We start from the raw sequence: 27,807 nt of genomic DNA, 5'->3' as shown, positions 1-27,807 counted from the left end.
AAGGACTTCTGGCTTCCAGAACTAGGAGACCACACACACGTCTGGTGTTTAAGCCACCCAGACTGGCCCTTTCAGGTGGGAAGGACTTCAGTGCGTGGGCCCGCCGCACACCGAGGCCGTCCCTCAGCTGCATGCACTCACCTCCGGTCGATCATCTGGTAGCACTTTTTCAGCCAGCCGATGCCCGGCATCCTCCGCCGGGGCGTGGCGCCGTTCAGGTACACGATCATGTAATCTTCCGCCACGAGGAGCTCCAGGCTGCTGATGACGTACCTAGTCACGGGGCACAGAGGACCGGAGACCCGGCAGAACTGGCTCAGAGTCAGGAAGCCCGGTTCCCCGGGACTAAGCCCTGTGCCCCCCGTCCTTTCTGTTTCTACCTGCCCTGGCTGTGTCACACCTGTTCAGGTGTCGTTGGCTGTCCTGGCATGCTCAGCCGGATGGCGGGGGAGGGGAGCAGAGGACTCCCAAACACCCCCCAAAATCTGGGTCAGTCGGCACAATAATAGTAGTAGTTACTATCTTACTGAGGAGTGTTTTTTTTTTTTTTTTTTAAACTGAGTCCCTTGGACTGCAAGGAGATGAAACCAGTCGATCCTAAAAGGAAATCAACCCTGAACAATCGTTGGAAGGACTGATGCTGAAGCTGAAGCTCCAGTACTTTGGCACCTGATGGGAAGAGCCCACTCATTGGAGAAGACCCTGATGCTGGGAAAGATTGAATGCAGGAGGAGAAGGGGACCACAGAGGATGAGATGGTTGGAGGGCATCACCAACTTGATGGACATGAATTTGAGCAAACTACAGGAGAGAGTGGAGAATGGGGAAGCCTGGCACCCTGCAGTCCATGGGTCGGAAAGAGCTGGACACAACTTAGCAACTAAACAATTTTTTTGAGTGGGTTTAGTGGGTGCCGAGTGATTTATACTCTTGAACTCATCTAATGTCTCCATTAATTCTGGAATGTAAGTTTCAACAGCCCCAGATGCCCTTGGGGGACAGATACCCACAGCCAGTGGTCCACTGCACCTGACTTTAGGGACCTGGGGTCCATCCCAGCCCTGTCTCCTCCTAAGTGATTTCAGAAGAATCCTCTCCTCTTTCAGCCTCCACTTCCCCATCTGTAAATCAGGGAGACTGGGCTCCCTGACAAGTCAGGCCACTTTCTGATCTGACCTTCCATGGGTACTTCCTCTTCCTCTGGCCCACCTGGCACCCTCACCCCCCTCTCCCGAGGAAGAAGGAAATCTTCATAATGAAAATTGGAGTGATAACGATTTGCTGAGCTCTTACTGTCATCTGCCAGTTTTTTTTTTTTTTTTTTTTTTTTTTGCCACACCAGGAGGCATATAGTGTGTTTCGGGATCTTAGTTCTCCAACCAGGAATCAGACCCACAGCCCTGCATTAAGAACCCAAGGATGGTGTGGTCTTAACCACTGGACACCAGTGAAGTCCTACCAGGTGCTTTATGCTTAATTATCTGTCTCCATCCTAGCAAAACTGTACCTGTGTGTCCTTGGGCAAGTGACTTAACCTCTCTGTGCCTCAAGCACTGCAGCCACAGAATGGGAGGCAACCGTAACTGCCCCACAGAGTCTTGTTGGGGAGGAACGTGCTCTCACATACAAAGCCCTTAGCACTGTGGCTACCGCATAGTGTGCATGCGTGCTCAGTCGCTTCTGTCGAGTCTGATTCTGTGTGACCCTGAGGACTGGGGCCTGCCAGGCTGCTCTATCCATGGGATTCTCCAGGCAAGAATACTGGAGTGGGTTGCTATGTCCTCCTCCAGGAGATCTTGCCAACCCAGGGATCGAACCCATGTCTCTTGTGTCTCCTGCATTGGCGGGTGGATTCTTTACCGCTGAGCCACCGGGGAAGCCCACCCTGGTCTGCCCGTGGTCCAGCCCTTCCCTGGTGCTGGGCAGAACCACCCAGTGTGGTCCTTGCTGCCTGTCCTGCCCACCGGCTGGGAACCTCAGAACTGTGGGCAGCTGGGATGGAGCGGCCAGGTCACTTACAGGAAGAGGTTCTCCATGATGTAGTGGTAGTCAGGGGAGCTGCTGTCCGGGAGGAAGCAGGCAGCAAAGACGATAATGGCGTTGAGACCTTCGCCGTAGTACCCTGCGGAGAGGCAGCTGGTGAGCAGCGCTGGGCAGGGCTGGGCAGAGCCCTCTCCCAGCTCTGAGTTGCCCTGTGCTCTGCCCCATGCATGCGTCTCATACATAGCTGGCCGGCCCCCTCCCACCCACTGATCATACTCAGAGGACAAAGCTCTGAGCCCCAGCAGCCTGGCTAGAGAAGCCAGAAAACACCTTCCATGGGGGATGCCAGCCACCCTCGTGGGTACCTCTGGTGTGCCCCTACGTGTCTAAGCCTTGCCCCCATGTGAGTTTCATCCCTGCACACCTAGACACTACAGCTTAACATCCCCCTGGCTCAGAAGAAGAGACCGAGGTTCAGAGAGGACCGCTCCTGGGCCCTCTAGTTGTTGGAGCCAGGAGGGGGCCTCGGGGCATGGTCTCACCTCCGTGGGTCACCACCCTCATGTAGGGCCGGATCATGTGTAGATCGATCCGGTGTTCCTGCTCCCCAATGATCACCGTCCTCCACAGACGCCCGTTGGCTGCGCTGCCGTCCTCCACCGAGCCGTCCCCAAACAGGTCCGCGCTGTCCCCAGGCATGTTCTTGGCAGCAGCCACGGGGGTATCATCTGGAGCAGGGCAGCAGGGAGGGTGAGAAGGAGGGACGCCTGAATCTGGACATCTCTTCCCAGCCTCCCTCTCTGGGAGGGCTGCCTTGGCCGCCCATGGCCACAGAGCCTCTTCCTCTCCTCCCCAGGCCAGAGGAAGACCACTCACCTCACCCTTTTTCTGGGTAGAGCCCATTTCTTGCTGGGTGAACTTGCACACATTTTTTCCTTCTCTGGGCTTCTCAGGGGTTCTTAACCACTCTTGAAATTATCTGTCTCTTGCCCATCTGTCATCCTGCAATCTTCCCGCCTCAGAAAATAGCCGGGCTGTTTCCCCAGCTGCTCAGGCCCTAAACCCAGCTACCATCTTCGATCTCTTTCCCCTTCGTATTTCACATCCACCCAACAAATGCCGTGCCTCTGCTTCCGTCCCCATGGACACCACCATTGCTACCTTTTTAAAAAGTACTTATTTGATTGCGCTCTCTTAGTTGCAGCATGCAGGATCTTTAGTTGCAGCATGCGGAATCTAGTTTCCTGACCACGGATCGAACCTGGGCCCCTGCATTGGGAGCATGGGGTCTTAGCCACTGGACCACCAGGGAAATTCCCTGTTGCTATCTTCTGACCTGTGTTCTTGCTTTGGAATATCAGCTCCAGTAATACCCAGTGAGGCCAGTCCCAACAACCCTGCCGAAGAACCCCCCTCACCCTAGGAAGCCTGGTTCCGGGTGTCTTGGGCTGGGCACTGTGGACATTTAGGGCTAGTCACTGCCTGTGGGGGGCGTCCTGGGCACTACAGGGTGTGGAGCAGCAATCCCTGATCCCACCCCCTAGAGGCCAGGATCCCCCCAGTTGTGACAACCACAGATGCCCCCAAATGTGGCCCAGTGTCCCTTGGGAGGGTTGAATTGCCTGAATGAGCCCCCCCCCATCACCTATTTCTCCCACAGCACCAGCGACCAGGTGCAATTACCTTGTGTCCATTTGTTCTGTTACCCAGAGCCCTGCTTTCTGACTGCCCTGAGAGCAGGCAGGCACCGTGTTTTCCCAACGGGTCCCTGCCCTCTCTACCCTACCCCTACATGGCAATCAAGACCTGCTGCACGTACACCTGTGGAATCAGGGGGCGGCCCCTCCTTCTGGTCTTGATTACCTTTGATCAAGGGAATTGGGTGAAAGACACGTCTCCCAGCAAAGTCCACAAGACCACGAGAGAATGCACGTGGAGTCCCAGGGCCTGTTTTGGGAGTCTTGGGTTGGAAGCCCCACCCCAGGATTTCCATGGTGAGCCAGTGGTTAAGACTCCATGCTTCCAATGCAGGGGGAACAAGTTCCATCCCTGGTCTGGGAACTAAAATGCTACACAGTGTGGCCAACCCCCCCCCCCCAAAAAAAAACAACAAAAGAAGCCCTGCCCGCCTTGAACCTCTGGGAATGGAGGAGGGGGGACTCTGGCAAGATGGCCCCAGAAACTGAGAGGAGCACTGGGGTCCGATTTGGGGGTCGGGTAGGGACAGTGAGCGACCGACCTCACCTTCCCACTCCAGCTCATTGCCGTTCCCCAGGAACTCCAGTGAGTCGGTCTCATCAGGGGTCTCAATGTCATCCACGTTGATGTCCAGGTCATCGGGGGTGTCTAGGAAGTCATCTGACAGCAGGGAGCCCTCACTCTGGTCCAGGGAAATGTTGATCTCAGGGGCCACCAGCGTCTTTCGCTTACGATGAGCCCCATTGAAGTTCAGCGTGTTGGGAGGGGCTGTGGGGGAAAGGGAAAACAGAAAGTCAAAGCAAAACCAAATCAGTCGCTTGTTTTTTCTTCCCCTTTTTCTATTCCAGATCCTACAGAGATCTGTTCTGCCCTGCCGTGGGGAGTGGTTAGAAATCAGACAGCATCCTTTCACAGCAGCAGTTAATGGAACCAACCAGCTTGGAGGTAAAGGGCAGACACTTGGACATTGGACAGTCCTGGGTTCAGAGCCTGACCTTGCTACCCACCAGCTCTGTGACCCTGCAGTGCCACCTTGCTCTGAGCTTGAGCTCTTACCATCTGCAAAATGGGACTCACAGGCGAGTCGAGTCAAGGTCAAACAATGACATGGGGATTAGACCCCAGGCAGCCTGGTCTTCAGATTGAACTCCAGACCTGCCAGTATCTGCACATTTTCTTCCTTCTGGCTAAGGCTGATGAAGAATGTCCAAGTTCTGCTTTTTCCCTTTCTGGGATGTGTGACTCTAACAATTAACTTTTAGTGATCACATAACACAGGCCAGGCCCTAGCCCACATTTTCATGTTCCGACTTCTCTAGACAGATATTTGTGTTCAGTCATGTCTGACTGTTTTCCACCCCATGGACTGTAGCCTGCCAGGCTCCTCTATCCATGGGATTCTCCAGGTAAGAATACTGAAGTGGGTTGCCATGCCCTCCTCCAGGGGATCTTCCCAACCCAGGGATCGAATCTGTGTCTCTTGTGTCTCCTGGATCTCCTGCATTGACAGGTGGATTCTTTACTGCTGAGTCAGTTGTAGCCTTGCTACTGCCCCATTGGACAGATGAGTAAACTGAGGCACAGGGAGGCAGGATCTTCCCACGTCACTCTGAAGCCCATGGGGGTGGATATTCCCCATGGTTTGGACCACTTCCTCCTAAAGACGCTTAGCCAGGACTCTAGTCTCCTTATAAAAGGTGGTTTTACCTCCTGGGTTGCCCCCAAGGGGTTAAGACCATCTAACAGCCCTTGGAGCAGAGCTAACCCCTCAGGCTTATGGGTTTTACAAGGGGAGGAAAGCCATCCCCTCCCCCAAAGGCAGCTCTGGGAAAAGAGGCTGACCTTCCAGAGACCCCAGAAATTTTCCCTGTTTCACTACACAGCCTTTGAAGACAAAATTAATAAACGAGTTGGAGAGTCCCTCACCAACTCAATGGACATGAGTCTGAGCAAATCCCAGGAGATAGTGAAGGACAGGGAATCCTGGTGTGCTGCAGTCCATGGAGTCGCAGAGAGTTGGACACGACTGAGCGACTGAACAACATCAAGGAGAATCTCACCCCTCTCTTATATTGGATGACATTCATAGATCCATAACTAAATGGACCACATTTTAAAAAAGTTATTTATTTTTATTTATGTATTTGATTGTGCTTTGATTGGTCTTACTTGCAGCATGTGGAATCTAGTTCCCTGAGCAGGGATCAAACCTGTGTCCCCTGCATTGGAAGCCTGGAGTCAGCCACTGAACCACCAGGGAAATCCTTGGACTACCTTTTTTTTCATTTTGAATCTCATACATATATATATATATATATATTTTTTTTCACTTTGAAGCTCTCGATGCATAAGCAACAGGTCAGACTGCTTCAAGAGACACTGCGGTATAGAAATATGCATTTTGGCAGAAAATTATAAAGACGCAAGTTACAGACCTCCCTTGTGGTCTAGTGGTTAGGAATCTGCCTGCTAATTCAGAAGACACAGGCTCAATCCTTGACCTGGGAAGATCCCACATGCCTCAGATCAACTAAGCCGAAGCACCACAATTACTGAGCCTGCAACAAGAGAAGCCATCGCAATGAAAAGCCTGCATACTGCAAATAGAGAATAGCCCTCCCTTGCTGCAACTAGAGAAAGCCCCTGCACAGCAATGAAGGCCTAGCACAGCCAAAAATAAATAAATAAATAAAATGGAAAAAAAAAACAAAACCCATAAGTCATGTTTACCGAGTGTCTGCTATATGTGAGGCACTGGCATAATTTCCTGCTGTCATCATGACTGTGTGATGGGAAATATTACCCATTTTATAGATGAGGACATTGAGGCAGGGAGCTTCCCAGGGATATGACCCCAGTCCTCTCAACTTACCCTGCCTTTTTCATGGGAAGTGTGTTGGGAGCAGTGAATCAGGAGTGCTGGATTTAAAATACCACTTAACCTGGTGGTCCAGTGCTTAAGAATCTGTCTTTCAATGCAGGGAATTTTGTTTGATTCTGGCTTCCCTGGTGGCTCAGATGGTAAAGAACCCGCCCACAATGCAGGAGACCTGGGTTCAATTCCTGGGTCAGGAAGATCCATCCCCTGGAGAAGGGCATGGCAACCCACCCCAGCATTCTTGCCTGGAGAATTCCATGGGCAGAAGAGCCTGGTGGGCTGCAGTCCACGGGGTCACAGAGAGTCGGACACGACTGAGCGACTATTTTCCTTCATTCATTCTTCCAGGAACTAAGATCCCACATGCCATGGAACAAATAAGCCTGCGCACCACAACTAAGACCCAACCCATCCAAAGAAATAAGTATGTTAAAAAGAATCCTGCTGCTTTGGCTGGTGGGATCAAGTTGTGGATCACCGCATGGTGACTGCAAGATTGACAGTGCAGGGAACCACAGAGGCAGAATGTCACCATGTGGACCCGGAGGAAAGGGCACTGAACCAAAGAGGATGATTCTTCAGCCTTCAAACCTAATGGAATTTGCCTTTTAAAAAATCTAGTGGAATTTGCCCTGCCAAATTTCAGACTCGCTGGGACTCGTGACCCCTTCATCCTTCCAATTTCTCCCATTTGCAGTGGGAATATCTATTCTGTGCGTCTCACCTTTGTACTTTGGAAGCAGAGAAATTGCTTGATTTCATAGGTTCACAGTTGGAGAGGAATTTTGCCCCAGGATGAATCACACCTGAGTTCCCTGCCCTGACGCCCCCACACCTTGAACCCTTCAACTGATTAAATGTGGCCCACCCACAAAATGACAGGCAATCTGCTTTATTCAAAGTGCATGAATTTAAATATAAATCTCATTTAGAAAACACCATCAACAGAAATATCTAGAAACATGTTTGCCCATGTAGCTGGCTTCTATACAATTAACGTTCACATCCCCCGTCTCAAGTTTCTTTAAAAAAATTAATTAATTATTTGCTTATTTATTTTTGCCTGCACTGGGTCTTACTGCTGCATGCAGGCTTTCTCTAGTTGCAGACAGCAGGGGCTACTGTAGTTGCGGTGCGCAGGCTTCTCACTGAGGTGGCTTCTCCTGCTGCTGAGCACAGGCTCTAGAGTGTGGGCTAGGTAGTTGTGGTGCATGGATTTAGTTGCTCCACAGCATGTGGGATCTTCCCGGATCAGGGATTGAACCCATGTCTCCTGCACTGGCAGGTGGATTCTTTACCACTGAGCCACGAGGGAGGTCCCTCAAGTTCCTTAACTTAATCCTATCTGCAGAATTGCTTTTGCCACCTGAGTGAACATTTGTGGTTTCCTAGAATTAGAATCTGGATACCTTTGGAGGCCATCATTGAGGCAGTCACACCTAGGAAGTGAGGTACTGTTACCACACACCCCTCGTTTTACAGAAGTGGGAAGTGGAGGCCCAGAGGGGAGAAGGGAGTCACCCAATGTCACCCTGTGGGGATGTGACAACACTGGGCAGAGAATGTATGCTCAGGTGGGAAAAATGGCTGGTATTCTAGGGTGACCAACCATTCAGATCCATACAGATTGGCCCCAGAGACCTGGGACAGCTTGATCCCTCTACCTGGCTCATGGGCATAGTATGGTACAGGGGTAGGGAGAGTTGGTACTCGCTCCTGTGTGACCTCAGGGATGTGGCTGTCCTTCTCTGGGCAGTCTTTCCTCTCTAGGGTGGGCTCTGTGATGGGCTGCATGGGAGCTCTCAGCAGGACTCTGCCAGGAGATGCCATCGAGGAGAACAAGTGTTTGAGGTAGCCCATCTCGCTGCCCTAGACTCCCTGTTTTCAAAGTCTAGGCCTTTGGGTCCTCAGACCCATGAGCCCTCTTGAGTGCTCAGGGCAGGAGAGCCCTCCTGATTTTATGCCTGGCATTCCCCTGGGCACTTTACATAAATCATCTCATGTAATCATTGTATACCCCTTCTGTGGAAGGCTCACTACCTGCATTTAGTACATAAGGAACTGGGGGCACAGAGCGGCTGAGCCACCAGTTCAAGGACATACAGGCACACCACACACTGACTGCACACACATCTCTGGGCCACTATCACAGTTGCTTTTCCTACAGGCCTTGGAGGTGAACAACCCCCTTTTGTGACATTCCACCCAGGAGGCATGGCCTCTGACATTTCTACAGTTACAGTCCTGGGCAGAGCCCAGATCATGTGCCCATTTCTGCACACATGGAAACTTACAGGACGTGTCTTCTGTGGGGCTGCCAAGCAAGTCCATCCCCGTCTCTTCTGGGAGTGGCCTGCAGACCCAGCCGGGAGTGAACACCAGCCACCAGGCACCACAAGTCCAGCCGCAGAAGCGTGGAGTTCAGACAGAATGATAGCAACAGAATTTGTTTAGTTTTGGGAAATCATTGGGAGAAAATACATCTGTTCATGAGCACAGAAAATCACAAACCATCAGCGCCAGAGGGCTCTCATCAGATAATCTAACAAATATTAAGCCTTTTTTTTAAATACTTTTTTTTTGATGTGGATGATTTGTTGGGCTTTCTTGGTGACTCAAATAGTAAAGAATCAGCCTGCAATGCAAGAGACCTAGGTTCGATCCCTGAGTCAGGAAGATCCCCTGGAGGAGGGCATGGAAACCCACTCCAGTATTCTTGCCTGGAGAATCTCATGGATAGAGGAGCCTGGTAGGCTGGAGTCCATGGAGGGGCAAAGAGTTAGACATGACTGAAGCCTCTAATATATACACATACTGAATGTGTTACAATATTGCTCCTTTTTTTTTTTTTAATGTTTTGATTTTTTTTTTTTTTGCCGCATGTGGGATCTTAGCTCTCCCACTAGGGATGGAACACTTGCCCCCTGCATTGGAAGGTGAACCAGGGAAGTCCCATAAGCCTTTTTTTTTTGGATAGTAAAAGCTGGGGCCCAGAGAAAAGGAGAGTCTCATCTATATTATATTCGGAATATAAGCAGCATTCTTCATGGGCTGACCCCACAGGGTTTGGTCTCCGATGAGCCAGAAATTGTCCAATAGACATAGCAGACAACTGAGAGAGCTCTCCATGGCCCACACTGGACAGGCCTGACCAACAAAATATATCATGAGGTATTGGATGGTGATTCAAAGTACAAAATAAAATGTCCATGAGTCCATACAGAAGCAAGCAAGTGATTGAATAAATAAACATGGGGAGAAGAGACAAATTTTTCTTGCACAGACAAATTTCAAATAATGTATGTAAACACTCTGTCCCCAGGAAGATAGGGAGTAACTTCTTCTCTGTAAGCATGAGTTGGGTACGATGACTTCCTTCCAAAGGGGACAGTATGGGAAAAGGGAGGCGTGACTCTACAGTCGAGACACCTGACCAGCACGACCTCAGCCCAGGATGCAGGTCAACACCAAAGAAGAGTCATGCTGAGGACAGGCACCCCAAGATGATGGATGAGATGGCCCCTCACCTGTGTCCTCCCCACACCCAGGGCCCCAGGGTCATCATGAGAAAAACACCAGACAAACTCCCACGGAGGGAAGTTCTACAAAATCTTTGACCCCAGTCCTCCTCAAAGCCATCAAGGGCATCAACAACAAGGAAAGTCTGTGATGGACTTCCCTGGAGGTCCAATGGTTAAGACTTCGCCTACCAATGCAGGGGGCGAGGGTTCGATCCCTCGTCAGGGGAGCTAAGATCCCACATGCCTCCTGGCCCAGAACTTAAAACAGAAGCAATGTTGTAACAAACTCAATAAAGAATTTAAAAATGGTCTACATCAAAAAATATTTTTCTTTTTTAAAGTCTGAGAAACTGTCATAGTCCAGAGAAACCTAAGGAGACATGATGACTAAATGTTATGTGGGATCTTGGGTGCGATCCTAGGAAAGAAAAAGAATATTAGGAGAAAATTGCTATGGATATCTCAATAAATTGTGGACTTTGGTTAATAATGATGTATCAATACTAGTCTATTAATTGTAAGAGGTATCAGCCTCATGTAAGATGTTAATTACAGGAGGTGTGTGTTTGGAAGTTTTCTGTAATATTCTTGCAACTTTTCTGTAAATCTAAAGCTACTAAAATGTAAAATTTAAAAAAGAGAAAGGCAGCCAGCTATGCATCTGCACCCCTTTAACTGGTGGAGCAAGAATTTGCAAAATAAGACCTGCTTTTCCTGGCAATGTCCAGACTGTTTTCTGGACCACAACTCACTCTGCCTGATTCTGACCCACGTGCTCTGGCTCCTTTGCTCCCCAGGGAAATACTCAGGCAGAAGGGTTTGCAGAGTGCACAGGTCTGTCAGGGGCTCCAGCTGCAGGGCCTGCTGACTCAGGGAGGCACTGCAGCGGTAATTCATCTCTACAACTCAGCAGCGCCAGCTCAGCTAAACGGGGAACTGTTTTGATGGAGAAGGACAGTAGGGCGTTTTTTCTTTTCTTTTCAAATCGTGGTGCTGCAGAAGACTCTTGAGTCCCTTAATCCTAAAGGAAATCAACCCTGAATATTCATTGGAAGGACTGATGCTGAAGCTGAAGCTCCAATACTTCGGCCACCTGACGTGAAGAGCCGGCGCATTGGAAAAGATCCTGATGCTGGGAAAGATTGAGGGCAAGAGGAGGAGGGGGCGACAGAGGAGAAGATGGTTGGATGGCATCACCAACTCAATGGACATAACCTTGAGCAAACTCTGGGAGATAGTGAAGGACAGCCTGGTGTGCTGCAGTCCATGGGGTTGCAGAGTCAGACACGACTTACTGGCTGAACAACAACAAGGACACATTTATCCTATCACCTCTGTTCTTCGTAGGGCATGAGCTGGCACCCTCTGCAGGATGGAATATAATCATGCTTCTTCCTCCACACCCTTCCCCCACTCTGCCCACCTTTCTCCCATTCACTATGCTTCGAATGTTCTTTGAGTAACCACTATCTTAGGTTAAAGTGTCTGCCTGCAATGCGGGAGACCTGGGTTCGATCCCTGGATCAGGAAGATCCTCTGGAGAAGGAAATGGCAACCCTCTCCAGTATTCTTGCCTAGAGAATCCCATGGACGGAGGAGCCTGGAGGGCTACAGTCCACGGGGTCGCAAAGAGTCGGACACGACTGAGGGACTTCACTTCACTCACTTCCAGGAGTATTGGTGGGTCTTGGAGATAAAGGATGAATTGGGTGATGCCCTGCTCTCGTGGAGGTCAAAAGTCAAAACTAAGCAGAGGTGCAAAGGAAATGAAGACACACATCTATGCAAAAACTCATACCCAAATGCTTACAGCAGCGTGACACACTGGAGACAACCCAAATGTCTATCAAGTGATGAATGGATAAACAAAACATGGTCCATCCACAGACTGGAATATTATTCAGCTTCGAAAGGGAGAGAAGCGCTGACACTGGCTACCATGTGGAGGGACCCTGAGAAGAGGATGCTTGGTGAGAGAAGCCAGATGCAGAAGGACACACAGGGTGTGATTCCATTTATATGAGACATTTAAAACAGGCAAATCCACAGACCCAGAGAGTGGGTTCGTGGTTGCCAGGGAAATGGGGAGTGGCTGCTGATGGGAATGGTTTCATTTTGGGGTGATGGAATGTTTTAGAACTAAATAGAGTTGATGGTTGCACAACAGATGAGTTGTGCATTTAAGATGGCTATTTTTATATTATGGAAATCTCACCTCCGTTTAAAAAAGCAAAAAACAAGTTTCAGATTAAGTCAGAAGGTTTTAAGAGGCATCTTTCTTTCAGATTGAGATAAGACAATTCCCATGCCCGTTTCATGTACACATTGCTCTGTACCTCTGGTCTGTAGCTGACACCCATGCTCTGAACATGGGGAGGGCAGCTGGTAATTCACGAATACGTCCAGGGTTCCAGAGGACAGGCAGCACACCACCTACTTGCAAGGTTACCTGAAATTGTGCTCCCAAATTGCAGACTGGCAGCTGATGAACCGCCGCTAGCTCTGTCCTGCCCACACAGCATTTCACAACATTTTAAACTCACGGTCAAATCAGAGATGAGACAAAAAAGTCTAGATTTCAGTCTTTTCTTGAATCAGATCTCCCCTCCTTGTATGGTAACCACCACCAGGAGCTGACTGTCCACCACCCCTGCTCACCTGGATGTTGGAATTTCCTTCTAGTTCCTTTTCTCATTGACTCTGCCTTCCCTGCACCCGTCAGTTTGAGGCTGAAGTCCTGTTGTGCTAGAATCAGCTAGAACCGTCATTTACCCCATGGCAGGACACTCCCTGTGTCGAAATGTTGACATCTTGTTGAAATGCATCATCTTATTTGCTCCTCACAGCATCCCTATGAGGCAGGGAGAAGACCGTTTCACAGAGGAGGGAACCAAGGTTAAACCAGGGAGATCCGGGAGGGCTGAACCATTCATACCGGCTGAGCTGAGTCCAGTCACTGCCCACTACTGCCCCCTTGTGCCCAATCTGCACATGTGCGCCAGCCCCTCAGGTCCACAGTGCTGCAGCTTTCAAGGCCAAGTGTTCAGTTGCTAAGTTGCATCTGACTCTTTTGACCCTATGGGCTGCAGCACGCCAGGCTTCCCTATCCTTCATCAACTCCTGGAGCTTGCTCAAACTCATGTCCACTGAGTCGGTGATGCCATCCAACCATCTCACTTTCTGTCGCCTTCTTCTCTCCCTGCCTTCAATCTTTCCCAGCATCAAGGTCTTTTCCAGTGGGTCAGCTCTTCACATCACAGGGCCAAAGTACTGGGGTTAATTCCCCAAGCATCAGAAAGATCTCAGCTTCTGCACACCTGAAACCCCTTCACAAACTCCAAGTGGATCCAGATGGCTCCATGTAGCACCTGCTTTCTGTCTGTGTTGGGAAACCCATGTGAAAAGGGGTTCCCCGACTCCACCAGGTGTACAGTGTGGCTTTATGCTTCTGGTGTGGGTTGCCTTGCATCCCCTAAAAATGTAACTCAGGTCTGAACTCCCAGTACCTAGGAATGTGACCTATTTGGAATAGTTGCAGACATCGTTAAGATGAAGTCATACGAGACTCACTGGTGGGCTCATAAGAAGAGGGAGGTTTGAACACACACAGAGGAGAGGGCCATGGGTAGATGCAAGCAGATGCAAAATCAAAACTACAATGAGGTACCACCTCACACTGGTCCGAATGGCCGGCATCAAAAAGTCTGCAAACAATACATGCTGGAGAAGGTGTGGGGGAAAGGGAACCCTCCTACACTGTTGGTGGGAATGTAAATTGGTGCAGTCGCTATGAGAACAGTATGGAAGTTCCTTCAAAAACTAAAAATAGAGTCACCCTATGATCCAGCAATCCCACTCCTGGGCATATATCCAGAGAAAACCAAAATTTGAAAAGATATATGCACTCTTATGTTCATTGCAGCACTATTTACAATGGCTAAGATGTGGAAGCAACCTAAATGCCCACTGATGAATGAATGGATAAAGAAGAGGTGGGACCTATAGACCATGGAATATTACAGCCATAGAAAAGAACAAAATAATGCCATTCGCAGCAACAAGGATACACCTTGAGATTGTCATACTGAGTGAAGTAAGTCAGGCAGAGAAAGACAAATATCATGATATTGCTTATATGTGGAATCTAAAAAAATGTTACAAATGAACTTATCTACAAAACAGAAAGAGTTACAGATGTAGAAAATAAACTTATGGTTACCAGAGGGTAAGTGAGGGGATAAATAGGAAGATTAAGATAGACATATACATACTTTGTTTTTGTTATTCGGTCACTAAGGCAAGTCTGACTTTTATGACCCCATGGACTGCAGCACGCCAGGCCTTCCTGTCCCTCACCTTCTCCTGGGATTTGCCCAAACTCATGTGCATTGAACCAGTGATGCTATCCAACCATACGCACTACTATACATAAAATAGATAACTAATAAGGACCTACTGTATAGCATAGGGAACTGTACTCAGTGCTCTGTAATGACCTATATGGGAACAGAATCTAAAAAAGAATGGATACATATATATGCATATAACTGACTCACTTTGCTGTACTCCTGAAACTAACACAATATTGGAAACCAACTAAATGCCAAAAAATTTTTTTAAAATGAAAAAATAAAATACAAGCTTAAAAAAAAAAGATGGAGGCAAGGAGTGATGCATCTACAAGCCAGGGAACATCCAGGATGGCCAACCACCCCCCGAAGCAGGAGGAGGCAGTGAGGATCCTTCCCTAGCCCCTTCAGAGGGAGCATGGCCCTGTTGACACCTTGATTTTGGATGTTTAGCCTCCAGAACTGTGAGAGAAACATCTCTTATTTTAAGCCAGCGTGTGTACTTTGTTAAAGAACTGTCCAAATTTCCCTTCTGGGCATTCCTTCTGGACATGACATCTGTGAACCCTCCAACTTGACACCTGTGATCTAACCAGACTCTCTTACATATTGCAGTCCCTACCATGCGAAGGTCCTCTCTGTCCCAACGCCTTTGCACATCCTGCCCTCGCTGACTAGAGGGGCCACTTCCTGCTTTTTTTGCCCAGTGGAATTGCTTAGCCTTTGAGGCTGGGTTAGTGTCCTCCAGAAGACCCTGTCTGAACCTGACCTCCACCTCACCCCTGCATTCTGTCTCTTCCTCTCTTGCTTTGGTGAGTCACACGCCTGGCCCTGGAAGAAGCAGCCCTCAGCAAAGGTCTGCTGAAATAAAGATTGAATCAGGGCACATTTTGCTAGTGGCGGGGAAAGGCCAAAATCAAGGCCAGAAATACCTGTCACTCAGAATCAGCTGATATTGCAATATTCTGGCTTCAGAGGTGGCCCCTAGACCTAGTTCTACCCTCAGGTCCTACTCTGTCTTAATGTTACTCATAGTGTGAAAGAAAGGAATTCGGAATAAAACTGTGGGCCCCAGGCCCTTTGAATATGCCTCCTGCTTCCCAAGTGGCTTCCCAGGTGGCTCAGTGGTGAAAGAATCTGCCTACCAATGCAGGAGACACAGGTTTGACCCCTGGGTTGGGAAGATCGCCGGAAAAGGGAATGGCAACCCACTCCAGTATTGTTGCCTGGGAAATCCCATGGACCAAGAAGGCTGGCAGATTACAGTCCATGGGGTCACAAAGAGTTGGACACGACTGAGCACTGCTTCCCAAACTGCTCTAGGCTTTGATGGCCTTCAGATTGGCCACGCTGCCTCAGTCTCCCCTCCAGGGCTTCCCAGCCTCTGCTTCTGCCTGATCCACAGCCACCTCTGGTGCAGGGTAACAGCAAAAACTCCTTCTGAGCATTAAGTAGGCTTTTCCGAGGCTCAAAGCTGGACTAGCAGCTCCAGGGCTTGTAATAGGACTCTTGCAAACCTAAGTCGAGGGAACTGCAGAGAGGCCTTCAAAAATTCTAGGCAACTTTGGTGGTTTCAGACACTCAGATAAATCTACCCTTCTTTGCACTTTCTGACACCTTTTCCCATTCATCTTGTTCTGGTCTCCCCCAGCACCATCACATCTTGGCTGGATCAGAAAGCCTTGTGGAGGAACTTTCCTGGTGGTCCAGTGGCTAATACCCCACACTCCCAATGCAGGAGGCCTGTGTTCAATCCTTGGTCAGGGAACTAGATCCCACATGCTGCAACTAGGGATCTAGCCACAACTAAGACCTGGCAAGGTAAAGAAATATTTTTTAAAAAGAAAGCCTGGGGTTGTGAGCAGAATCACAGACCTCCCAGCCCTCGCTCCCCATCTCCCACCTCACCCCTGGCAGTCACCCTGGCTCAGCGGATGCAGACAGGATGTTCTGGACCTAACTGTGTTCTCCCAATGCCCAGTATGACTGTGTTTGGAGACAGGGTCTTTAGGAGGCAATTGAGATTGAAGGAGGTCAAAAGTGTGTAGTCCTGGAACCTCTCTGGTGGTCCAGTGGTTGGGACTCCACCCTTCCACTGCAGGAAGTGGGGGTTCAATTCCTGGTTGGGGAACTAAGATCCCACATGAGCAGTCAAAAAAAATGTGTGGGGCCCTGATCCCTTAGGACTATGGCCTTACAAGAGGAGGGAGAACCATGAGAAAGCTCTCTCTCCACCACTGAGAACAGAGGAAACGCCATGTCACAAGAAGCCAGGAGGAGAGCCCTCACCAGAAGCCAGCCCTGCTGGCACCATGATCTCAGACACCCAGCCTCCAGAGCTGTGCGAGAATAAACACCTGCTGTTGAAGCTGCCCTGTGTGCCGTATTTTGTTGTGACAGCCCAGCGTTGCCGGAGTTCAGGAAAGAGAAACGCTGGAGTGGGTGGGGGACAGTGGACCCTCAGGGCGCCCCATCACTTCCTGCCCTAAACCCACGGCTCCTGCCTGACAGTTTTCAGGACTGCTGAGCTGGACAACATGCAATCACTGCTGTGTGTGCGTTGAACTTGGAGAGGGAGCATCCTTGGCCTGCCCTGTGCAGGGATGGGTGCATGTAGACAGAGACTGAGCATAGCTAGATAGACAGATGACAGACAGACAGACAGACACCGAGAGAGACAGAGAGAGGAGGGGGAGAGAGGACAGTAAAGGTATATCGACAAAATCTCAGGAGTCAGCAAATCCGGGTAAAAGTTTACAGACATTGCGTACACCATTCTTATAATTTTTAGTTTCTAAGCTTGGGACTATGTCAGAATACCAAGTTACAGGGCAGAGGGATAAGTCGGGAGATTGGGATTGACATATACATACTGGGTGTGGTCAGTCGCTTCAGTCATGTCAGACTCTGCGACCCTATGGACTGTAGCCCACCAGGCTTCTCTGTCCATGGGATTCTTCTGACAAGAATACTGGATTGGGTTGCCATGCCCTCCTCCAAGGGATCTTCCCAACCCAGGGACTGAATCTGTGTCTCCTGCACTGCAGGCATATTTTTTTTTTTTTTTTTTTTGCCACTGAGCCACTGGAAAAGCCCATACACACTACCATATATAAAATAAATAACTAATAAGGACCTACTGTATAGCACAGGAAACTCTCTAGAATGCTCTGTAATGACCTATATGGGAATGCTGCTGCTGCTAAGTTCATTCGTGTCCGACTCTGTGCGACCCCATAGACGGCAGCCTACCAGGCTCCCCCGTCCCCTGGGATTCTCCAGGCAAGAACACTGGAGTGGGTTGCCACTTCCCTCTCCAAAGCATGAAAGTGAAGAGTGAAAGTGAAGTCGCTCAGTCGTGTCTGACTCTTAGCGACCCCATGGACTGCAGCCCACCAGGCTCCTCCGTCCACGGGATTTCCCAGGCAAGAGGACTGGAGTGGGGTCGCCACTGCCTTCTCCGTCTATGGGAATAGAATTTATGAAAAGAGTGAGTCTATGTCTACATATAACTGACACACTTTGCTGCACAGCAGATACTAACACAACATTGTTAATCAGCTATTTGTTGTTCAGTTGCTAAGTCATGTTTGATTCTTTGCGATCCCATGAACTGCTGCAGGCCAGGCTTCTCTGTCCCTCACTATCCTCCAGAGTTTGCTCAAACTCATGTCCATTGAGTCGATGATCCAACCATCTCATCCTCTGTTGGCTGGTATCATGGACTACAATCCACTAAAGGAAAGGAAAATAAAATTACAAACACAATGAAGAGCTTGGATGTTGCAAGACCTAGCACAGTCCACCGAAAAAGAAAAAAAGTTTACAAACCCACAGGCTGAGACACCTAATCCTGCACTCACCTCCTTAGCTGTGAGATGCTAGCCAAACCCTTCCCCACCTAGGTCCTCAGTTTCCCCATCCAACTTTCCTTCAGTCCCTCGATCTGCTTCCATTGGCCCCAGGGCCTTTGCACATGCTGCTCTCTTTGCTTGGAATCCTTGATTGCTACCCTCAGCCTCTCTTCCCTGTTCCCCCCTCATCATCCTTCATAGCTCAAGGTCAGCTCCTCCTCTAACCTCCCCAACCCACTCAGACCCCACCCAGGCTTGCTCCAGGTGCCAAGAAACCAGCTTCAATTTTCCATTGGCCAGTGAGGTTATAAGGGACTGCCTGTCTCTGCCCTATTCTTCCAGCACCCCATGAGGGCAGCTCTCCTGTTTGCCAGGTGTCCCCAGCGTCTCACCCACAGCCTGGCACAGTTGGTGCACATTGCTAGGATGAATGGATGGGCAAAGGAGGCAGTGAATAGGTCATCTCCAGGCAGCCCTCAGCTATAGTCCATGGGAATCTGCAGAAGTGCGGAAAGACACCACAGGAAACAGGCACAGTTTGCATGCCCGGACACACGCAGGGGAAGCTGGGAGAAGCCCCAGGAAGGGATCGCTGTGCTGGAAGGAATAGAATCAGGGGTTGTCTGACTCAGACAGAGGTGCTTATGTTGGGCTGCATCTGGACGCTGTATAAGGAGCTTTACTCACTCCTCCCGGAATGAGGAGGACAGCGCCTCAACGAAGGCATGTTCCCAACCTGGGGTTGCACAGCCAGCCTCTATCCTGTGAACACTGAGCCACTGAATGGGAGAGAGAAGCCCTTTGCAGCTGGGGAAACTCACTTGAAATTCACACGTGCAGCTGCAGTCAGCCCCACTTTGTCTCAAGGAGGCTTGGGAGAGGAGGGTCTCTTTTATGGGGGGTGGGGGATGGGTACAAGGAACCAGAGTGAAGGAGATACAAGCTGATAACAATGATGCTGGGACTTCCCTGGGGGTCCAGTGATGAGGACCTCGCCTCCCAATGCAGGTGCTGAGGGTTCAATCCCTGTGGTTGGGGAGCTAGACTCCCACCGGCCTTATAATAAAAAAACCAAAACATAAAACAGAAGTAATATTGTAACAAATTCCATAAAGACTTTAAAATGGTCCATACCAAAGAAAACTAAAAAAAAAGAAGAATGTTTAGACTTCCCTCATGGTCCCGTGGTTTTAACTCTGAGCTTCCACTGCAGGGGGTGCGCGGTTGGGGATCTAAGATCCCGTCTACCTCTGAGGTGCAACCAAAAGATAAATACATAAAAAAGAAGGAAAAGAAAAATGATGCTACAGGCAGCATCAACTTCTCAAACCACTTTGAGCCAGGAATGACTGTTCCTATTCTACAGGTAGGAAAACTGAGGCACAAAGATGCTCAAAGAGCTGTCCGAGGTGGCCACACAAGCCATTAGAGAACTGGAATCTGAACCCACTGGCATCTGGTTCCACAGCTTGTGCTGTCTTGTTTCCACTGTGTTGCTTGAAATAAAACTAGAGTGAGCAAGGTGAGCTTTGTGGTGTCATCAGATATTTTTTTTTTTTTAATGTCCAGGAAGGCTTGGAGTTTGCCACCTGGGGAGGTGGGGTTGAAACAGAAGGTTTTTGAAGTCTGGACCTGGGAATGCTTTGGTCTCAGTGGAGGTCAGAGTTCATGGGACCACAGGGTGAGCGATGCTGAGACTGGTTGGAGATGTTTCTAAACTCCCAGAGTGCTTGGTGCTACAAGGAACCCACTGAGATCACCCCCATCTAATTCCGCCTTTTCTGTGGGACAAAACAGACCTTCCACAGATGAGGGACAGCTCCTCAAGGTGGCCGGCTCTTGCCCACTCTGGGGCATTTCTAGCCATGGGAGGAGCCCCTGCCAAAACTTTTGTACACACTGCTATATTTAAAATGGAAAACCAACAAGGACTTACTGTATAGCACAGGCAACTCTGCTCAATGTTATGCAGCAGCCTGGATGGGAGGGGAGTTGGGGGGAAAACGGATATGGGAACATGTACCGCTGAGTCCCACTGTTCACCTGAAACTGCCACCACGTTGTTAATCAGCTATACCGCAATACAAAATAAAAAGTTAGAAAAATGATCTTTAATTCACCCAAACTGCCAGGTATCATGAGATCCCTTTCCTTTTAAAATTTTTGGCCGAACTACACAGCATGTGGGGTCTTAGTTCCCTGACCAGGGACCAAACCTGCATTCCCTTCGCTGGGAGTGCAGAGTCTTAGCCACTGGACTGCCAGGAAGCCCCGTGAAACCCCTTTCTACACATCCAGGCAACAGTGCTCCTTGTGTTGAGTTGGAGAGAAAGACTTTCACAGGGGAATGTAGAACAAAGAACATTCTAACAGTGAGTGAATAGGAGCTTGACTCCAATGAAGTTGCCATCTCCTTCTCAAACTAAGTCTTCCTGAAGACAATGGTACTGGGCAGACAAGAGATTCTTGGTTATTCTGGTATGGGGCATCTATTGCTTTAAGAACCACAAGGGCGACTTCCCTAGTGGTCCAGTGGCTAAGACTCTGCGCTCCCAATCCAGGAGGCCTAAGTTTGCTCCCTGGTCAGGGAACTAGATCCCACATGATGCAACCAAGAGTTTGAATGCCACAACTAAAGATCCTGCGTGCCACAACTAAGACCTGGGGCAGCTAAATAAATAAATACTAAAAAAAAAAAAAAAAAAAAAAAAGAAGAAGAAGAGGAAGAAGACGAACCACAAGGATTTGGGTGAAAAGGACTAGACTGCCAAGAAGCCCAAGATTCTCAAATGAGGGGGTGATGCCCTCAACATCATGGCTTCTCCTGGGACAGGTTGTCAGGAAGCTCTAGACCTCCCCCATCAACCTGCTCTGCTTTTGAAAGGATGGGCGTGTAAACTATGCACATATGGGGCCATCTGAGTCCAAAGAGCCTAGATTAGACTCAAACCTTTCAGGCCTGTCCCTCAGCCCCGTGCTGCCCTCAGCACCCTCACCCACTGAGACCTTCTGGAGCTGGAATTCCTTCCCAAGGTCTCCTTTCCAGGGTGAATGTGCCCAGTCTCGTTGACCTTCCTTCCCAAATGGTTATGCAACTAACTCTTAGGCATCATTTCCCTGGGATAAACTCCTTGCATTAAAGTGGGAGGGAGGGACTTCTCTGGCAATCCAGAGGTTAAGAATCTGTCCTGCAATGCTGGGGACATGGGTTTGATCCTTGGTCGGGGAACTAAGATCCCACATGCCTTGGGGTAACCAAGTCCACGTGCCACAACTAGAGAGTCTGTGTGCCGAAGCTAAGACTCCATGCAGCCAACTAAATAAATAAATATTTTTTTAAAGAGTGGGAGGGAGGGACTTCCCGGTGGTTCAGTGGTTAAGAATCCACATAGCAGTGCAAGGGACATGGGTTTGAACCATGGTTGGGGAACTAAGATCCTGCAAGCTGTGCAGCATGGCCAAGAAAAAAAAAAATGGGAAGGAGATGAGCAGTTGAATCAGGGGGAGCCTGTGCTGATGATATTTCCTCTTACTTAATGCCTTGCTGGAGGAGGAAACAGAGACAAGTACCTCAGCCACACACGGCTCCCTTCTTAAGATTTTTCATTCCTACTAATGACTGTCATCCATTCACCCATACCTACTGAGCACCAATTGTATGTCTGTGATCACACCAAAGGCCCCTGCTCTCATGGGATCCATCACGGAGAACAGATTGTAAACAAGTGTATGGAATAGTCAGCATATTAGATTGTATGAGTCTCCTATGGCTGCTGTAACAAGTTGTTCCAAATTTAGTGGCTTCAAACAGCACAGATGTATTCTCTTATGAATCTAGACACCAGAAGTAAGTCTGAAATCAGTTTCATGGGGCTAGTTTTTCCTGGAGAAACCAGCAATGCATCCCTGGCCGGGTGGCCTCTTCCTCCCATGACTCCAAGTTGTTAATGTCATCATCACAGCTCCTACACCTGTAGACAAACCTTCCTTTTTTTTTTTTTTGACTGTGCCTTGAGGCATGTAGGATCTTACTTCCCCAACCAGGGATTGAACCTGCATTCATTTCACTGGAAGCTCGGGGTCTTAACCATTTGACAGCCAGGGAAGTCCCCTTCCATCCTCTTATACTAGGGGTCCTCAAACTCTGGGATCTAATGCCTAACGATCTGAGGTGGAGCTGATGCAATCATCATAGAAATAAAGTGCACAATAAATGCCATGCACTTGAATCATCCCCAAACCATTCCCTTCCCCCACCCCAAAAACTGTCTTCCATGAAACTTGTCCCTGGTGCCAAACAGGTTTGGGACCACTGTCTTATACAGAATCCTGTGATTACATTAAGGACCTCCCCCTCGACAATCCAGGATTGTCATCTCCCCATTTTGAGATCCTTAACTCACTCATATTTGCAAAGTGCCTTTTGCCACATTAACAAACATTCTCCAGGGAGGGATTAGGACATGGATATCTTGGGAGGGCTGTTGTATAGGAAGGAAACAATTTAAGAACTGGGGGAGGTGGGTAATGAAAGGGCTAGGAGGTCCTCTCTAAGAAGGCGGCCAGTGGGCAGAGATCTGAAGGAGGCAGAGGAGGCGGGTGTCTGGGGAAGAGCACTCCTGGCAGAGGGAACAGCCAGTGCAAAGTCAGAACATCAGAGCCAGCCCAGCACAGAAGGAACAGGAAGGGGGCAGCAGGGGCGGGAGGGCACGAAGGATGGAGAGCGGCAGGAGCGCGTGGAGGCTGAAACCCAGAGTTTTCAAGGAATGAGCATCTGACCCAGCGATTTTAAGCGGGGATATGCTGCTGCAGATAAAAACACACTATTACCTGGATTTTTGGGAACCCAGGTAAGAAGATTGTCACAGCCCATGAAAGTGTCAGTCGCTCAGTCATGTCCACCTCTTTGCGACCCCATGGACTGTAGCCTACCAGGCTCCTCAGTCCATGGAATTCTCCAGACAAGAATACTGGAGTGGTTAGCCATTTCCTACTCCAGGGGATCTTCCCGATCCAGGAATGGAACCTGGGTCTCCTACACTGCAGACAGATTCTTTACCATCTGAGCCACCAGGGAAGCCCAATAGTCCATAAGATGGTTTTCTTCACAGAAGAATGTTTAGAATTCTTACAAGAGTGTGGGAATGGGAGCTATTTAAGCACTTTGGCAGAGGTGGGCGGGGAGAGGTGGGAAATCCATCTTAAGTTAGCAAATACCAATTATGAACTTGGCCGGGTCAACTGGGGTGTCTGTCCCACATCTGGGAGAAGTGTTGGGCCAGGCACTCCCTCCACAGCTGACACGCAGGCCGAGGAGCCGTACCTGGGCAGAGCTTCGTCCTGCCATTCTTCCTTCACGTCCATGTTCTCCATCCGGAGTGTGGCTTCGGTGGTTCCCATGAGAGCTGGGAAGAGGTGCCGACTTGAAGTAGGGGTGAATCCTGAAAGAGAGCCGTGGATGGAGGGTTTACTAGAGAATCGTCCTAATGACAATTCCCCACCCATGCACAGAACTTCAGAGATCCATCTTCAAAGAGCACTTGTGTCTGTCATCTTACTGAATCACTGCCTGGACCCATGAGGCTTCTCCATGTCACAGGTGAGAAAACAGAGACATAGAAAGCTGAAAATCCATGTGGGTGGGTCAGGAATTGGAACCCAAAGGAGGGGTTGAGCCTCCAGTTATAAACTACCTCCCAGTAAAGCTCTGAAATCCACCATCCCCATGGCTCACCTGCCCTCCCTTACCTTGGACTTCAACTAGGAAGCCATAAATGCAACTAAAGTCATTTATACTAAAGGGCTAATGACTGATATAATTAAGTTTCCTCGCCGGGGCTGACATTCAGACAGGACCTGGTTAACCCCAACCACCTCTATCTGCTCTGGCCCACCTCCCCTGCCCCTCTGTCTGCTACTCCCATGCCCCTAAGAAGAAGCAAGTCCTGATAACCTGACCCTAGGACTAAAAAAGACAGTGAGAAAGTCCCTGGGGTTGGAAATCAGGATCATAATTTCTCACTAACCACAAAATGCCAGTTTTGTTTTTAACGTTGTGAGGAGCCAGCTGGGGGCAGGCATGGGGTGGGGTTAGTGCTCTAGATGGTGGCTTAAGTGCTGGGCTGTCTGGGAGTGTGGTCAGAACTGCTGAGTGAGACTGAACTTGGGGCATGAAGATGAACATGCCCTGGGGCACGGCAGACTTCCCCTGCCTCACTTTCTGGGTCTATCAATGGAAGACTGGATCCAGAAATAACCTCTAACATCCCTTTTGGAATTACACCCAAGATCTTATGACTCAATGAATAGCACAGGTTCTGTGCTTTTAAGCCAGTGGTTCTCAGTTGGGGGTGATGCTGCCTCCGGCCTCACCAGTCGCTTGGTAATGTTTGGAAGTATGTTTTTAGTTGTCATATGCGGAGCGGGATGGGGCGGGGGGAGGCGCTACTGACATCAAGTGGGTGGAGAACAGTGATGCTGCTCAATGCTTCACAGTGCCCAGGATGGTCCCCCCTTAATAAAAAATGATCTGGCCCCAAACGTCCATAGAGCTGAGATTAAGTTGTCATCTTCACTTGCCAGCACCTAAGGTCCCGCGTCCAGCCCTCCCCCCTCCCCCACGCCGCAGCTGCCTCTCTAAAGCTGGTGGGTGGCTCTCTATTTGGGTGTGTCTTCCAAAGCCCCTCGCTGGATGGAAACCCCTGTGGATGGTGGGTCTGCCTTTGGGATTGGGGCTCAGAGGGAGGACTCAGAGGGAGCAGAGTGAGGGCCAGGTAGGAGAGAGGGGGTGTCTGAAATGTGACCCTCCCCCATTCAGTGAGAGTTTCTCACTCGATTTTGTCACTGCCCTGGATGTCGTCACTCATTCATGGAGGAGGGACAGTAAGACGCAGTACGGAAGGTGGGGGGCGGGGGGAGAAGAGAGATCTCTTCCTGATGCTATGGGCAACCGCCACCCAGAATCTTACCGCAAGGGAAAGTTCGCGTCAGTAGAATTCATTTTCTTTATGAAGGGAGTGGTCTTTGCGTCTGTCTTCCTTCTCCTGAGCTGAGTGTGGCCTCAGCCCCCTGAAAAGGGCCACCCCCCTAGCCCACCTACAGCCGAGCCTGGAGCCTCACATGTCTGCCCCACGATCCTCTAAATGCCGGGATGTGGGTGGGTCCCGCTGGGCCCTGGACACTCCCGCCCTCTGGTCCCCACTTCACATTCAAGGACCATCGAATAAGGAGGCAGCGAGCGGAAGCTGAGAAGCGGTCCTTTCTGCCGTGGTGCTGAATTATCAGCCCCTCGCATACAAGTTCAGACACAGGAGGAGGCATCTCTTGTCTGTACCCATCTCCCTTCCTCCCCACCCCATAGGCAAGCCTTTACGTGCACTTCTGTCAAATCCTTTTTCCAAATCCGCTCACGGCGTTATAAATAGGAAACGCACAGAGTTGGGACTTGTACATTTTGGTCTCGCAGGAAGCGTCCCAGAGAGGGGCTGAGGGTTTGAGCCGCCTAATCTCCCGACACAGCCTGGAAATGGTGCAATCCTCTGCCTTCCAGGTGAACGGTGGGCACGCGAGGTGAACCTTGTGGGTGTGTATGTGTGTGTGTGCGCGCGCGCGGCGGATGGTTTTCTCCGCGTGGGGAAAAAATGGAGGTTGCCATTCCAAGAATCACCAAGTACCCCGGCTCTCCGCTCCCACCCGCCCATCTGCCAGAAGCCGGGTTTGCAGCTCCAGAAACATGGGGGACGATCTTCCTCAACAGGGCGGGGAGAAAGTGGACTCACCTCCGTGCGGCTACCGGCTACCTCCGCGGCCTCTCCCGGGTGAGCGCAAACAAAGACGAACCCCGGGCGCCTGCAGAGCGCGGTCCCCCGGCCTTCAGAGCATCCGAGGAAGATGCGCTCAGGGCGAACTCTGCATCCAAGGAAGGTCACTCAGAGCAACGCGGCGGGCGCAGACGGGCGCTTTTTGTCCAGGGATGGTGGCGCGGCGGGCAGGGAAGGCTTGCAGTTAGCGGTCGACTCCCCCTTGCTCGGCCGCGGCTGCGTCTTGGGTCATCGTTGTCTCAGCTTGTGCCTCCCGAGGTATTTTCTTCTCGCCAGCTCGTAGCGGGCAGAGGCTCGGCTTCCTTTAAGACAGTCAATTATGCTGCTTTTGTGTGCAGGGTGGGTGGGTGGGGGCAGGGCTGACCAAAAAGCACAGCCCCCTGGCAGAATCGGTGTTCTCCATTGGCTGAGAGGGGAGCAGTGCTAAGAGCCTCACTGGGGGCAGAAGCGGAAATGATTCCTGATGGCGCATCACAGATTTAAAAACAAAAACAAGGAACAAATAAATATATAAATGGCAGCGATGGCCTCATTCCTTGGAATATGAGAGAAGGAATAATAACCTCCTGTACCCACTTCGTGGGTCCTTCAGCTGGCCACTTCCTATGACCCAAGTACCGAAGACCAGGCTGGGTGCTGGGGAGGCAGAAAGATTCTTAGACACACGCGCTCGGGGCCACCGAGGGAAAGGCGCCCCCTGCAGGTGTGCGTGCGGCAGCCCCGCCCTGAAAGACGGTAGAATAGAGTTAAGAGCGCACTCTCTGAAATCAGACCATAATCGGTTTGAACACTGGCTCAGTCACGAGCTGGGGGACTCGATTGGGTAAGTGATCGTACTTGTTGGGCCTTAGTTTCCTCATTTGCGAAAAAGAAACGTTAGGCCTCTGGCGTTTCAGCGTTTAATGAGGTGATCCGGGCTGGGTGCTTGGCACATACCACAGTAGGAGAAGAGTTCTGCGCGGGTTTCCTGCTGTCACTGATTTTATGTTTAGACTGGTAGCAGGTTGAGTGGTGCCTTCCGCCCCCCCGGTTAAAGATACCTCTATGTTTTAGCCCCTGGAACTTGTGAGTGTAACCTTATTGGGGGAAAAAGGGTCTTTGCAGGTGGAATTAAGTTAAAGATCTCCAGATGAGATCATCCTGGATTAAAGATGAGCCCTAAATCTCACGACAAGTAACTTCATGAGAGAAGAGGAGGGGGGACACCATGTGAGATGGAGGCAGAGATCAGGGTGAGACATCTACAAGCCAGGAGACATGAAGGATGGCTGGCGGTCTCTAGAAGCTGGGGGAGCACTCAATGCATTCTCCTCACAGCCCCCAGAAGGCTCCAACCTTGCCTCTATATTCAGACTCTGGCCTCCAAAATTGGGAGAGAAAAAATTTTCTGGGACTCCCCTGGCAGTCCGGTGGTTAAGATTCCATGCTTCCATTGCAGGGGGCTCGGATTCAGTCCCTGGTCAGGGAACTAAGATCACACATGCCATGCAGCACAATAATAAACAACAACAACAACAATTTTTCTATTGTTTTGAGCCTCCTAGTATGGTACTTTGTTATGGCAGCCACAAGAAAACTTAATACATAACCCCAAGCAGGGCTGGATACCTGTTGTTCTCGCCTGTGCCTCTTAATCACTGTGGTGGTTTTTCACTTGTTCTGTGAATACATCATGCTCATTCCCACCACAGGGCCTGTGCACAA

General features: G+C 50.0%; 1 protein-coding gene across 1 annotated transcript in view; it reads right to left on the bottom strand.

Annotated features, from left to right (window-relative positions):
* The window catches only part of ATCAY (ATCAY kinesin light chain interacting caytaxin), a 38,860-nt gene extending 12,425 nt beyond the window's left edge, over positions 1 to 26,435 (bottom strand). The window contains exons 1-7 of the mRNA XM_040241958.1: positions 26,062 to 26,435; positions 23,607 to 23,724; positions 8,854 to 8,912; positions 4,228 to 4,449; positions 2,526 to 2,711; positions 2,020 to 2,122; positions 142 to 273 (exon numbers count right to left, since the gene is read on the bottom strand). Of these exons, the coding sequence (XP_040097892.1) occupies positions 142 to 273; positions 2,020 to 2,122; positions 2,526 to 2,711; positions 4,228 to 4,449; positions 8,854 to 8,912; positions 23,607 to 23,683 (779 nt within the window). The 5' untranslated portion in view covers positions 23,684 to 23,724; positions 26,062 to 26,435. The remainder of the gene's footprint in view (positions 1 to 141; positions 274 to 2,019; positions 2,123 to 2,525; positions 2,712 to 4,227; positions 4,450 to 8,853; positions 8,913 to 23,606; positions 23,725 to 26,061) is intronic.
* Between the last annotated feature and the right edge of the window lie 1,372 nt (positions 26,436 to 27,807).

This window comes from Oryx dammah, unplaced genomic scaffold (genome assembly GCF_014754425.2).
Source record: "Oryx dammah isolate SB20612 unplaced genomic scaffold, SCBI_Odam_1.1 HiC_scaffold_5, whole genome shotgun sequence".
In the NCBI taxonomy this organism is placed as follows: Eukaryota; Metazoa; Chordata; class Mammalia; order Artiodactyla; family Bovidae; genus Oryx; species Oryx dammah.
Note: the sequence above shows the minus strand (reverse complement) of the source record. Positions and strands in the feature narration are given on the sequence as shown.